The sequence below is a fragment of the Coturnix japonica genome, chromosome 4 (assembly GCF_001577835.2).
Source record: "Coturnix japonica isolate 7356 chromosome 4, Coturnix japonica 2.1, whole genome shotgun sequence".
Lineage (NCBI taxonomy): Eukaryota > Metazoa > Chordata > Aves > Galliformes > Phasianidae > Coturnix > Coturnix japonica.
In genome coordinates, this window is record NC_029519.1 from 58,453,637 (window position 1) to 58,468,687 (window position 15,051).

The following is a 15,051-nucleotide window of genomic DNA, read 5'->3' on the forward strand; positions in this document are numbered from 1 at the left end:
AGGACATGCTGGCTGCATTGAGTTTGTGTGTATCTGAATTAAGCTGTGGGGTTAGGAAGTCTCATTCTTTCAGATAACCCTATGGAAAGCAGTGGCACTCCAAACATAATATGTCAGGTAAAAATTATCGCTTAAGACCAGATTTCTTCCTCTGGACTTCAGTATCTCATTTTGGAATTGCAGGCAATCGTTACCTGACTTTAAGTACATACCTTTCTTCAATGGCTCAGGCTTTTTGTCATTTTTCTCTCTCCAGGGAATACTTAGAGATGGGAAAAACGACTTCTTTTCTCTGATCTCTTCCTCTTCATTTTTGCTCTCATTCAGTGCCACCGGAGGCACTGCTCTGTCATCTTTTCTCCAACCCCCATCTGATTCAGCCTTAACAAACCTCTGCCCCAGTGTATCAGCCAGGTGCGATCGGTTCATTTTCGAGAGAGGAGATGATGGAGGTGTCTGGCTGGCAGGCTTTGGAGCTAAAGCAGGTTTCTGTGGGAACAGTGATTTGCATGCTGGTTTCTCATGAGGAGGTAAAGCGCTCTGGCTGGTGGCTGGCAGTGGTGTGCGCACTGGTTGTGAAATCTCCAACACAGTAACTGAAGAATCTTTTGAGTCTTTTAAATTCCCATGGACATTTGCTTTCTCTGTGCCAGGGGATGCACTCTCTTGTGGAGCAAAAACAGCAGATTCCTTTTCACCTTCTGTTGTGAGTAGTGGGTCAGGCACACCATCAAAACTATCTCCTGCACTGTATCTTTTCTTTTTCCTCTGCTCTGCCTGTTGATCATAATGGAAACGTAAAGAATAGTTTGTCCTCCGTAATTTTATCCCAAAGGGAGAAACATTTTCTTCTCCATTAGGTGCTGGTTTATCTGCTTTTTTTGTGCTGTTGTTACTCTGCTGATTTTCCAGAGCACCTGGAAGTTCGGATTGGGGTAACTCTTTACCTGGAGAACGAGGAAAACCTGGAACAAGGAAAGATGGAAGATCTTTTGCAAACTTACAACCCTCCGTGTTGTCCATAATTTCACTGTGGGTTTCTGTCTTCTCTTTAGCCACTTCAGATAAGTTATCCTTAAAAGTGGATACTACACCCTCATTTGCATCAACGGACGAGCCAGTGTTTCTTCCCGCAGCTACTTTTTCACTGCCTTTTGCTGCACTTACATTCTCAGTGACTGAATTGGTTTTGGAACCTTCTGAAAATTTCTGCCACGCTGGTGTTATTGAGAACTTTGCATTTGCAGACAGGGTTTTCCTCAGGTTACCATGGGGAGAACCTCGTCCTCGGGGTGTCCAGTCATCACTGTGTCTGCAGGTATTTACTCTGTCCTTCTCGTTGTATTTGCCGTTTTCTTTATTCTTTAAGATTCTAGAACGGATGGAGGCCCACTCAGCTAATGTGGCTTGGTCCAATGACTCCTGTGTGTATTTCGTTTTACTGATGCTGGGTTTGGGACCTGGAGATTTTTTCTGGGCTTTCTCTGGTGAAGGAATATCTACATTTTTTTTCTCTTCTGTTAAACCAAGCAATGACTTACAAGCTGTATCCTTTATCTGGTTCAGGTTAACTGCTGTGCCACACAGCTGTGCTCCCGTAACTAGAATAGCTGTGTGGGGAACACACACAGATGATGGGAGCGTATGAGAGCCCTTGCTGGACATGTGCATCCTGCTGTCCTTGATAGATGGAGAAGAGAGTCCTGCTCCTTTAGCAGGCATGACTGGACTCAGATTTACTTTCTGAAATATGATCTGTTTATCTCCAGAAGACACTTGAAACGTGAAGGGTCTGGATGCAGTTTGTCTTTCATCTACCTCCTGCCACCTAAGTTCTTCCCCAATTCGCTTTTGCTCTTGAGCATCAACTTCTCTCTTCAGTTTCTGGGCCAGGATTTCTTCTGCTGTTTTATTCTCCTTTTCAGGCTGTTTGACTTTTTGGGGTCTTAGTCTCTCCTGGAGCTTGTCATCTGCTGGATTCCTATCAGCCCCCCCAGAACTCAGCTCATTCTTGTCATTTTGCTGCTCCGAGGATTTTTCCTGTTGTTTCCAATGAACATTTTGCCTTTCTGTGTCTATTTTCTGCTCTTCCAGTTTGTTGCACTCTTGTTCCTTTTGCTGCTTCAGTTCATCTTGTTGCACAATGTCTGTACTTTCTAAGTGCATTTGTTTGATTAGTTTATGTTTTCTTGGTTCTTCCCGCTTCTGTTTCTTCTCCAGTAGCTTCTGGGGTTGCTCTTCCTCTGTCTTTCCTCTTTCCTTCATATGCTGCATTTCTTCCTCCTCTTTCTTCTGTTGGCTGGGACCCTCAGCCTCTTTCTCTTGCTTCAGTTTTATTTCAGCTTCTGGAAGCTCTTCCTCTTCTAACTCTTGTCTCTGTTTTTCTTCCTTATTTTGCTCCACTAGTTCTTTTTGTTCCTCCAGCAGATTTCTTTCCTCTTCCTTCTGACACCATTTTTCAGTCTCGTGTTGCCTCAGTTCTTCCAGCTCTAGACTTCCCTGCTCCTCCAGCTCCTTCTGCCTCTGCTCTTCGCATTCCTGGTGCTTTTGCTCCTCTAGCTCTTGCCTCTTCTGCTCCTCCAGTTCCCAGTGCATCTGTTCCTCCAGCTTCTGTCTCTGTTGTTCCTCTTCCTGGCATTTCTGCTCCTCCAACTCTTGTCTTTGTTGCTCCTCCTGTTCCCAGTGCTTCTGCTTCTCCAGCTCTTGTCTGTGTTCCTGAAACTTCTGTTCCTCCAGCTCCTGTCCCTGCTGTTCATCCCATGCCCAGTGCTTCTGTTCCTCCAGCTTCCATCTCTCTTGTTTTTCCCATTCCTGGTGCTTCTGTTCTTCCAGTTCCTGTCTCTGTTGCTCACCCTGTTCCTCACACTTCTGCTGCTCCATCTCTGGTCTCTGTTGCTCCTCCAGCTCCCTGTGTCTCTGCTCTTCAAGTTCCTGGCACGACTGGTCATCTGGCTCCTGCCTGTTCACTGCCTCCAGCAGTCCTCTCTCTTCCTGGCAAGCTTGCACTTCAATTTTCAAAGATATCTCTCCTTCGAGGAGATACTGACTACTCTCTTTTTCACTGTCCCTTCTCTCTTGCTCTTTCTGCATCTGCTCCTCCAGCTCTTGGCACCTTTGTTCTTCCAGTTCTCTTTGTTCTTCCATTTCTACAATCTGCCTTATCTTCTCAGCTTCAAGGATCCCCCAGTGATCTACAGTTCTTTTCTCCTCTGCCAGCTGAAGCTGCTTTGGCTCATCTCTGTTCTGTATTAGCTTGTCTGCAGTGATGTGTCCATTATAGCCTGGGTATCTGTCTACAAACAGCTCAGTCTCTAGATCCTCTGGCTCAAACTCCGTTATTGTTAAGCTTTGCGATCCCTAAAATAGACAATTATGGAGTTACTTAACATTGCCTACTGGCTTGTTATTCTTTACAGTGAAAAAAAACTAATGCAAATGCAAAATAATGTCTGCTCGTTAAACATAATGACTCAGATCTGGAGCCAACACATCGCACTTTATAGGTGATTGCCTCACAAATACCATGGCTCTCACCTGTACAGATGATAGACTTTCTAAGAAAGAAAATATCTCAACGGTGATAACAGTACAGTGTTAAATGGTCACTATTGGAAGTATGAGTTATTTCAGGCTGAGATTTGCCATTTCAGAAAGCCAAGGAATATGAAGTTTCATACTCTGTTCTATTACTTAAAACTCTGGTCATAAAGCTTGAATTAATTAGCAGCTGCCTTAGGGCATTTGTTTTGCCAGCTCTTTTGTGACAAATCTACCTGTTAACATAAACAAGCACTGCAAGGCTAATCGGGAAAGAACAGTGCTCAGGGAAACAGAATTTGGTTGCTTTTCTCAAAGCTCAGCCACACTGAACTGAGTCTCTGGTTGTAAGGGCCGCCCAGCAATGCTGTACTGTTCCAAGGAACATGTTAACTACTGCCTGGTTCTGTGTGTTTGCCCTGCAGCACTGCCAGGTGGGTGCAGTGCCTGCAATAAACAGAAGGCTGATCTTTATCACAGCTTCTTATCTCTATAATGAAGATGAGCTGCACCTGAACAGTGCCGCCCAGCACTTTCCATGAGGAAAACAGGTCAGTTAATGCTCTGCCCAGCTCTCATATGTACAGTTGTTACTTGGCTCCAGTTAAACAAAAACAAACTAAATGCTTCAATTTAATTTTTTCACTGCAAGAGTGGATAAGAAAGATTACTGGCCTCTCCTATGTGTTGAATAGTCCCATTTATAAATGCTGATAAAATGTCAGGATAAAAACCAGATCAACCATGCAGTAAGCGTATTAGAGCTGGGATTTGTTAACTTGCTCTCAAAGCTGTAGAAAGAGCTGCATTACCTATGTCTTATTCTCTCCTGTAAGACAACAATGTCAGCACTGTCAGAACCTTTTTTTCCAGAAGCTTCAGACCATTATGTCCTATTTTTTATTATTACTTTTTTAACTAGATTAGCTAGAATCAGAAAGTTCTCTTGAGCCTGGAATCCTAGTGGAAGTACCTCGGATTCAAATAACATTTGTTTCAGCTGGCAATATTGAAACTTTATTGCATCTTATCTCCAGGTAGGGTTTCATCTATAGGCCTTGATTTCAAAACAAAATAAAACAATCATCTATTTTTGCTTTGGCCTGGAGACACAAGATTTGTCCAAGAAGCTTTCAGTAGCTGTCTCTAATTAATATTAATTATATCTTAAGGCTATTAATTACATCTCTGCTACTCCCATTACACTCAGTTGTGGCCATTTTGTACACAGCTTCAAAAGCAACCTCCTCCTCTTGTTATTTCACTGAAGGTTCAATACCTTTGTTAATCTCTTGTGCTTTCTGGACATTCTCTGCTTTTTTGGCTTTACGGACAGCTTGTGTTTAGCTGCACTGTTGTCCAGACGAGCAACAGCCTGGGGAACTGCATCCAGATTGATGGTTTCAATTGTGCCGGAGCAGGAAAATTGTCTTTTTGGCCGAGATGACTTGACTGGAGTTACCTGTTTGTATCAGAAATACAAGAAGCCTCCATTAATCTGCACACTCGATTTAAAAACAAACAAACATATATACAACAAAGCCTGACAGTTTTGCATTCAAAGGAACTGTTAGCTTATAACTAACAACTTGTTATCTCAAGCCCTATTTTTCCATTACAGAAGTAATGGGCTTTGCACAGCTGTAACATTTTCCCGTTTCCAGAACCACATGCATTTTCATATCTTTCACTTAAAGATTACTCAGAATGTTCTCACTTTTATTCACAAAAAATGTCAGCTCTGCTCATAAGCTGTTGGGAACAACGAGGGCAGAGTTTTCACCAGTGTCCCTCAGGACATTTTAAAGTTTGCTTACTAAAAAATATGTGCATCTTTAAATAATTTAAATGATATGCTTCAGGAAGGATAAATTAGAATGACTTATAATGCTTAGGCATTATGATAGAGCAGCTACAGAGCAGTACTGTCTGTGTGGGAGATGACTAAGCTATGGGGTCTCAGACAGAGCCTCCAGACAAGGCTCCTTCCACAGCCATGTGGAGATGTCCAAGGTAGCACCAAGCAAGAACAAAAAGTGAAGTATGAGAATACTGGCTTTGGTGCTTTGCCTTATGCACTTCAGGTATTTTGGCTCAGAAACTGGAAATACAAGCAAAGTGATTTAATAAGATAAGGGGCACAAGTACAGTGGAACTGGATGCCAACACATAGAATCATAGAATCACCAAGGTTGGAAAAGACTTAAAAGATCATCCAGTCCAACCGTTCAACTATTACTAATAGCTCCCAAATGGAAGAGCGAGCCTGGAACCACAGCTTGTCCCATAAAACACTGAGCTGTCATTCCACAACCTGTGTTTGGCACAACCCCAGGGGAAAAAGAAGACAGAAAATAAGGGAGGAAACATTTTTCTGTAAGGAAACAAAGTCACACACGTTGTTTTCCAAGACAGCCCTGCAATTTTCTGAGGTTAAGTGTATGCTAATTATGGAACCAATTACTTAAAGCTGATGGAACATTTTACATACACTTATTGAATCACATGCAGACATAACAAAGTAGTAGAAGCACTTAGGAAAATCATGGCTCTGTCATTAATACTTCAAAAGCAAGAATGTTGTAGGACTGGCAGAGACTGAGTTCTGCTGTTTCCTGCAGTCAGCTCTCACTACAGAAACAGACTTCACAGCCTCAGTGATTGCTGATTTACTATCCCCAAAATCATACAATATTCACAAGATCTTGGATGACGATCATGAAACAAAGCAATGTGTATTCGAGCAAAAACCAACTGTTAGGCTTCTAATAGCTAAAACTGAAAAGTAACCCAAAAGTTTTGTTACCTTTTCTTCCATTTGTCCTGTTCCAGGCAAATTCATTGGTCTCAATAGATCTGGAGTGTCAGCTGACTAGAAAACAAGATTAGCACAGCTGGATACTAAAACATACAGAATCTAATAAGTATGGTTCAAAGAACTTGTGAAATCATACAGTTATAGTAGATACGGTTATCTCAAGTCCTATTTCACTGCAGGACTGCTGGATAAACAACTCTTGTTTCTAAATACTATCATTTCCTCGTTGCAACTTCAGTCACTACTGCCAGCAAGAAGCAGTTGCTGCTACTGGATGCTACAGAAGGCAAAACATGCTTCCTGAATGAGATAACTAGGTTCAAACAAAAGAACACAACTTTGCAGCATTTCAGGCAGCTCTTAATAACTTTGTTTTCTCCTGACCTAGGCCCAGTGAAAACTAAGAACCTGGGCTGCGCCCAGTTAGTCATCTGAACCGCAGTCTTCTGGGAATACCAATGTTCACTCCCGTGTTATGAGAAAGAACTATGCAAAGCAGCATTAATTCTGTTTTCAGAGCATAGTATTTGAAAGAAAGGCCTGAATCTCCCTTTCTCTATTACACAAGGGTACTCCTGTGATTTTTTTGTGATTCTTTCTTTCCAGCTGGAAGTCACCAGGTGACATTCTGGTCTCTTGAAGCATGAAGACCATCTGCAGAGAATATATGGTGGTACTGGAGTCTTCTCCCAGTACCAGGCAATATAGCCAAAACCTGCCACTGTGCTTTGAGGCATAAAGGATGCTTTTAACTGATTCCTTCACAAGGTATTATTATTTGTGAAGCAGAAGAAACATACCTTGCTTCTCCTATATTTCTGGTCTTCCAGACTGCTGAGGGTAGGTGTGAGTGTGGAGTTCCTACCCAAATACCTAGCCCCCTGACAGCTCCTGCCATGAAGGGAGCAGTAACAGAGACCTATGCTACCTCTTGAGACAGATAAAGATTGGGCCACCTCAGCCATGAGTCTCTCTTCCGTACATTTAACTGAACATAGACATGACCTGCAGAGGATATTCATTGCCTTCCACTTAGCTAGTGCTTCAGCACCCATGAGCTGAGTCTCTTGCCCTGGTTCCCCTCCAGGATATACTGCATGTACATGGTGGGGTTGCTGTGTGACTTCCACAGGTGTACTGTAGCATGTCAGCCTTCTTCAGACACAGAAGACTGCCCTTGTAACACCCCTGTTCCCTTCAGCCATTACAGCAACTTCAAGAACGAGCCTTGTAGCAGAGAATTTCTTGAGAGCTTCCGTCTCTTGCTGTGTTTCTTCAGTGTCAGAACAAGCCCCTTCTAGATACCAGCACCCTGCAAATCTCTGTAGAGAATCTGAATCATCATTTGAATTACACCACATTTGGGTTTACAAACCACTCTCCAAATGTTTCACCACCTTGTCTTCAATTCCTGTCCACGAGGAATATGGGTATTTACCCCAAGATCACGGATCTTGGGGATTTAATCTCCACACCTCTCTCATTTTGCAGTGATTTTTGGTTTTGCTACAGATGCTGAGCACAACTTTCTGTGCTGGGAAAACCATATTTCAAGACATATTCTGTCACAGTTAAAAATCCGGTCTGCTAGCTACCCCCTGTGAGTAACACATGCTTTGCTGGAGGTTCAGAGCAGACGCTCAGATTGGCAAGACTATGGGACCTAACTCAGGAAGCCAAGAGCACACACTTCTCACCAGTCTATGATGCATGAACTGTGTGATCCCACCCACATACAGCAGCCGCTGAGCCTGGCTCAGCCTCGCTGGAGACATCTGTTATGCCCTGGCGATCTTTACTGGTTTATTATCACTATAAAGCCACAAAAGCATCAATTTAAAGTGCTTACTTTATTACCACTCTCTGAGTGCGCTGTATCCTGCTGAGAGTCAATCTCCATGAGGCTACCGAGAAACACATCCTCTTCTATGCTAGCATTTGCCTCCCCCATTGTCCTCCCAGAAACTGTCATTTGCGGAGGCTGCCCAAATTTTATATTCTTGGCCAACTGTTGCTGAAAAACAAAAAGAGAAAAAAGAAAGAAAAAAGGTATTTAGATTATGAGCAAATCAAGCCAAATATCCCAAACGTTCCCCTTCTCCACGTGGAAGCAGCACACAAATACTCCGGACGACTTCTGGCTCCAGACAAAAATACCATCTTGAATCACAGAATCACAGAATGACACGGGTTGGAAGGGACCTCAAGGATCATGTAGTTCCAACCCCCCTGCCTGGCAGGGCCACCAAACACACACCTTTACTAGATCAGGTTGCCCAGAGCCCCGTCCAACCTGGTCTTGAACACCTCCAAGGACGGGGCATCCACAACCTCCCTGGGCAGCCTGTTCCAGGGCCTAACCACTCTCCTAGTAAAGAACTTCCCCCTAACATCCAACCTAAATCTTCCCTCTTTTAACTTAAAAACTCCCTCAGCCTGTCCTCATAGGGGAGGTGCTCCAGCCCCCTGATCATCTTTGTGGCCCTCCTCTGGACCCTTTCCAAAATCTCCATGTCTTTTTTGTACTGAGGGCTCCACACCTGGACACAATACTCCAGATGGGGCCTCACAAGAGCAGAGTAGAGAGAGTCAATCACCTCCCTATCCCTGCTGACCACCCCTCTCCTGATGGAGCCCAGGAACTCATTTGCTTTCTGGGCTGCCAGAGCGCACTGCTGGCTCATGTTAAGTTTCTCATCTATCAGGACCCCTAGGTCTTTCTCTGCCGGGCTGCTCTCAAGGACAACTCCTCCCAGCCTGTACAGGTGCCTGGGGTTCTTCCGGCCCAAGTGCAAAACCTTGCACTTTGCCGTGTTGAACCTCATTAGGTTCACCCGAGCCCAGCTTTCCAGCCTGTCAAGGTCCCTCTGAATGGCATCCGTTCCCTCCACCGTATCGACTGCACCACTCAGCTTGGTGTCATCAGCAAACTTGCTGAGGGTGCACTCCATTCCCTCATCGATGTCATTAATAAGGATGTTAAAGAGCACCGGTCCCAAGACAGACCCTTGAGGGACGCCGCTCGTTACTGGCCTCCACCTGGACATAGAGCCATTGACCACCACCCTCTGTCTGCGGCCTTTCAACCAATTGCTTATCCATCTAGTTGTCCACCCATCAAATCCACTTCCCTCCAATTTTGAGATGAGGATGTGATGGGGGACCATGTCAAAGGCCTTGCTCAGGTCCAGGTAAATGACATCGGTCACCTTCCCTTCGTCCACCAATGCCGTCACTCCATCATAGAAGGCCACAAGATTAGTTAAGCATGACCTTCCCCTGGTGAAGCCATGCTGGCTGTCTAGGATCACGTGCTCGTTCTTTATGTGATCAAGCATGTTGTCCAGGAGGATCTGTTCCATAATCTTCCCAGGCACGGAGGTGAGACTCACCGGCCTGTAGTTACCCGGGTCCTCCCTGCTCCCCTTCTTGTAAATGGGAGTGACGTGACCCTTCTTCCAATCATCCGGGACCTCACCTGACAGCCATGACTTCTCAAATATGATGGAGAGCGGCTCAATATGATGGAGAGCGGCTCTCACTGCTGCAGCATAGTGGCTCCTCCCTTTCCATTCCCCCCACGGAGTGACCAAGAACAGGAATTCACTGCCCAAGTTCTGGTTTGGGGTGATCAGCTTCAGTTTTTATCAGTGCTGCAAAGTTATTGTGCATTTTGCTACTTTCCATCTATTTTCCGTACTCTATATCCTAGATGATGACTGTTTATGAAGCTTATTAATTACTAAGATTTACCATCACAAAGAAATGATAAGATCACAATCCATATGTATCCCAAGAAATTCAAACTGCCCAGTATGTGGTTCCTACAGGGACCTCAATATGAGTTTCACTGAGAAATACAGAAGATTAGAATAGGTATCACATAGAACAAGTGTATCTTATTCCTATACCACAGAATCATGAACATGGCTCAGGTGAACAGCTGGCAAGGGAAGAAATCCTTTAATAGCACTGGGTAGACCTCTAAAACTCAGATCAGCCTTCCTTTCATCATTGCTCAGTGGACAACATTCTTGCCTAAGTTTATCTATACCAAGTGCAAAACATTATCTAATAGTTTGATACAGAAATCTGGTAAAAATACATGCAAAGAGTCAACATTATCAAGTGATTAAATTAGAACAGCTTACACCCATGTGAATTTTGACAGAAAATAACGCAATTCAACCAGTACAGCATGTTGAAATAGCGAGCAGTTTTGAATGGCAGAGGTTTATTTCTGCTCAGATTCCTGTTATTGCACCCACTGTCTAACAGCCAGTGTTCCACAAAATCCTTCCAGATTTCCGTGATACAAATATAGCTCTCTGACTTGAAATGTTGCAGGTGTCCACTGTGCAAGTGGGAGTCAGACAGATCAAACCCTTTGAAGGCTGTAATTGTGCTCTACTCCTACAGCTCCTCCGATACCAATAGAACGCAGCTTCAGAACAGCTTCTTAATTCAATGTGTTTTCTAAATTGAGTCTCCTCCCTGTTTCATCCTAAAGTTGTATTCTTGAGAAACAGTTCTTCTCCCAAGCAGGAAATTGGAACTGACAGGTTTACTCAAGTAACTACCCATAAAACTAAAGCGTTGTGCATCTGTTACACGGTAGAACATGAATACACGCACACGTGGTGCAAACTTTTGGTGAAAGAGAGGTCTGTTACTTTCTCCATCTTCCGATCAAGTTCTTGATCTAATGCGAGTGCAGCATACAGTGGGAGCTGTGTGTTATTGAAGCTACTGTGCTGACTGGGATTAACTTTAAAAAGAACACGTTTTTTAATAGCCATTAAGGATGCAATGAAAAAACACGTACATGTATCTATGAAGGCTTGAAATTACATTTTCCTGATATCTCCGGGAAACAGGAGAACCTCAATATTTCTGGACTATACACAGATTTTTAAATTACTTTGAATTGTAAAGATTTTTATGCTCAAACATACATGAATCAGTTTAAAGGTATTAAAAAAAAAAATCAAACAGCTCTCATATTACTTATAGGACAAAAGGATCTTTCTGTAATTATTTACTTCAAAAATATATAAAATAAATAGCTTAAATAAACCATATTAACAATTTTTCATGGCCTATTGCCTTCAGTGCACACTCATCTACAAAACTGATGCTGAATACCAAACATCTGAATCTCAAATAGCTTACTGTTACCACTAAGCAATTTTATTCTAATGGCTTTCACAAAACAACATAAAATCTGTTCCTTACTCTTTTCTGAAGATGTGCATATACACTAACTAAACTACAACTATTTTCTTACAAATTCATACTAATACATTCTCTACCTGATCAATCATAGGAACCCCAAAACTGTACCATCCCAGAATGAAAACTTGACTTGGAAGAACACATTCAGGTAGTGCAACCCAGAGATGGAGAGATGCATTTATTTAAGCTTCAAGTGCACTGAAAAGAGTCCACATTCTCTGAAAAGAAGAATCTACTTTGAATTTCTTAAACGTTTTTCTTTGACAAATATTTCAGGACACATCTATAAACCCCATGCTGACAGCACGTGGGCGACAGTTGCCTAAGGAGGGATTATTTGCAATTCCAGTCATTAGAAATTGCAAGCGTGACATTTTGCTGTTCCACCATTGTGCAGTCACGCACAGGATGCTTAAATACCCTGCAGAAATATCCACAGATGAATACTGATCTCAGTTAAATGCACCTGGTCTCTTTTGGTTTGTGCAAAAAAGGTTTTTAATTTAGCAGTCAGAAATTACCATTCCTGCACTAAAGTCTCATTGTCAGATAGAAACAGCTGAACATTTCCTGCCTGTACCTTCCGCTTCCAGCGTTAACAATTCCAGCACAGTTTCTTCATCCCTCAGTTTGCAGATAGGTATTTTGCACAGACATTACAGAACATGCCACACTTGATCATGAAACAACAGCCAAGAGGCCTACACACATGAGCTTCTAAATTGGACCACTAAGCTGGAACACAAGCTCTGGCTGCAGCTTACCTCATGCTCACATTTTCAGCGATTCAAGTGGTGCATGAGCACGTCTGCTCACACCCAAAGCAGGTCTCTGTGAGCAAGGTGCCATTCAGCATGGGGCAAAGCTGTGCATGGGAAGTCACAGCTGCCTCCGCCTTACCTCTGCAGGAACAGGAACCAAGCACTGTGGGGCTGCTCCCACCCTAGGGGATCTGCGCCCCATCTCTTCTTGCTCTCTCATGCCCACCAGCTGGCTTCACTGCAAGGAGTTGTGGTTTTGGCCCTATGACTTCACTCTGCCCTTATATCCCACAACATGCTGGATGTCCACTTCCAAGATGGTTGCGTACAGTACCGTACTTAACAAAGAACAACCTTGGGGTCACAATCCCACTGCTATATTTAAGATATTCTGTACTGCGGTTGTAAATCAAGCATTTAGTTAATAAAGCCAAAGAAATATTGAGAACTTAGAAAAAAGTTCATATTTTTGTACTCATTCCATTTTTAAAATCTTCCACATCAATGACCATGACACAGACCCAGTTTTACTTCACGCAAAATAATTTGCTAGAACATGATACTACTGAACTGACATCCTTATACCAGCTTAATATGAATAGCTTCAAAAATAAAACTCCAAAGCCGAATTGCTCTGCATTACTTGGCACCTGTGGTGAATTAAAAAAGCTCCAACTTTCAAAGCATTCTTTGTGTTCACATAGGAAATGCCACAGAACAAACCTTCCATATTAACCAGCAGTGAGCCCAGATGAACATCTCCTGCACAGGCTGCACATCTCCTCTTTCACTCATATTTGGAGTGAAATCTCATGGAGATTTTGGAAAGGGTCCAGAGGAGGGCCACAAAGATGATCAGGGGGCTGGAGCACCTCCCCTATGAGGACAGGCTGAGGGAGTTGGGTTTGTTCAGCCTGGAGAAGAGAAGGTTGCGGGGTGACCTCATTGCAGCCTTTCGGTACCTGAAGGGAACTTACTCCCAGGAGGGGAGTAAACTCTTCGAAAGGGCTGATAATAGCAGGACTAGGGGAAATGGTTTTAAGTTGAAGGAGGGAAGATTTAGGTTGGATGTTAGGGGAAAGTTCTTTACTAGAAGGATGGTTAGGTCCTGGAACAGGCTGCCCAGTGAGGTTGTGGATGCCCCGTCCTTGGAGGTGTTCAAGACCAGGTTGGACGGGGCCCTGGGCAACCTGATCTAGTAAAGGCGTATGTTTGGTGGCCCTGCTAGGCAGGGGGGTTGGAACTACATGATCCTTGAGGTCCCTTCCAACCCAGGTAATTCTGTGATTCTGTGATTCTGTGATTTGTCTCTTCTTCTTTGTACATGCCTGCCTGCATGCATGTTGGATTCAGCCCCCTGAAACCACATCATTCTTACGGCTCTGTGTCTGGAGTGAATCCAACCCGGATCCACAGAGCTACTTTCTCTGTTCAGTTTTAAATCATTAAAATACAGAGCACTGTTCTGGCTGATCCTCTGTAAACAATTCTCAGAAGAACTGTTGGCAATATTTTGCCATCAACTCAAATACCTGTTTTTCATGCCTGTCTGCCCACCTATATAAATAAATTACACTTTCAAGTTATATGTTACTGTGAAATAGCTCATCAATAACACATGCCCTAAGAACAGCTTTAACACTGAAATCCCACTTGGCCCTGCAGTTTCTCATGATTAAAAAAAAAGAATCAAATGACTCAAGAATGTATAAGAACAGGGTGAGCCCACACTACAAATACCATCATAAACACTCCTAGGATTTGTGGCGTCTGAGCACTTTTGGAGTCAACAGCAATTTTATGAATGTTTAATTGGTTTATAAGCTTTTATAAATAGAAAGCAGGAAGAGAGAATAAGGGGATGTGTCCCAGAAGTGCTAGAATGATTCGTAAAAAGCAATAAATCCCATTTGTAAAGTAGAAATTGTCAAATGTAAAGAAAAAAAATAGGATGCATTGGCACTAGAAAATATTGGCATTAAAGAAGCAATTTAAGAAAATATAAAGCTGGGCAATCATTTAGTGAAAACTCATTCCCAGTTCTATAAAAAGAAGAGCATGAAGTTAAAAGATAATAGCTCTGTGGTTTAACAAACAGCTTTATAGCCTTGCTGAGGCCTGCACAATAGCAAATACAGAGAGCAATGGAGAACCTGTTGGATGAATACGCATGTGCTGTGCAGAGCAGGGGAAGCCCTGGCTTGATCATTAGCTACAGTATGCTAATGACTGAAAGAAAGGGGTTCCAAAACTGATTAGTCTGACAACAACAACAAAACTATTACCAGGACATTCATCAGTACAAAAGCCAGTAAAATTTGAATTTAAAATTTGGATCCTTAGAATTTCATCAAGAAGCCCAGATCTCCAAAATACATTTTAATCTTAATGAATCACTGTAATAAATGATGTTTTAAACCACACACCCACATAAACTGAAAACATTTACCCAGAAGCTCCAAGATGCAGTAAGCTCTAAGACATACTCAACTGTTAATATTTCTTGTAGCTTACTGCCACTGCCTGAGGGATGCCAGAAATATATTCAACAAAGCCAAGAGGCAGTGAATTAGCCATCCTCCTGCTTGCAGGGCTAGAGCAGTGCCTCAGCATGGTATTCTCACAGCAAAGGGGAGACTGTGGTATAGGCACACCAAGATACTTACACTGAAAACAGGTTTCCATTTTGCTTGCTAAATT

General features: G+C 43.0%; 1 protein-coding gene across 4 annotated transcripts in view; it reads right to left on the reverse strand.

The window, feature by feature from the left end:
* Nucleotides 1-15,051, reverse strand: part of CRACD (capping protein inhibiting regulator of actin dynamics) — a 106,157-nt gene that overhangs the window by 6,634 nt on the left and 84,472 nt on the right. For all 4 annotated transcript variants that reach the window (XM_015862221.2, XM_015862222.2, XM_032444230.1 and 1 more), the window contains 4 exons: nucleotides 8,205-8,369; nucleotides 6,344-6,409; nucleotides 4,817-4,999; nucleotides 213-3,357 (listed from right to left, as the gene is read on the reverse strand). In XM_015862221.2, the coding sequence (XP_015717707.1) occupies nucleotides 213-3,357; nucleotides 4,817-4,999; nucleotides 6,344-6,409; nucleotides 8,205-8,369 (3,559 nt within the window). The remainder of the gene's footprint in view (nucleotides 1-212; nucleotides 3,358-4,816; nucleotides 5,000-6,343; nucleotides 6,410-8,204; nucleotides 8,370-15,051) is intronic.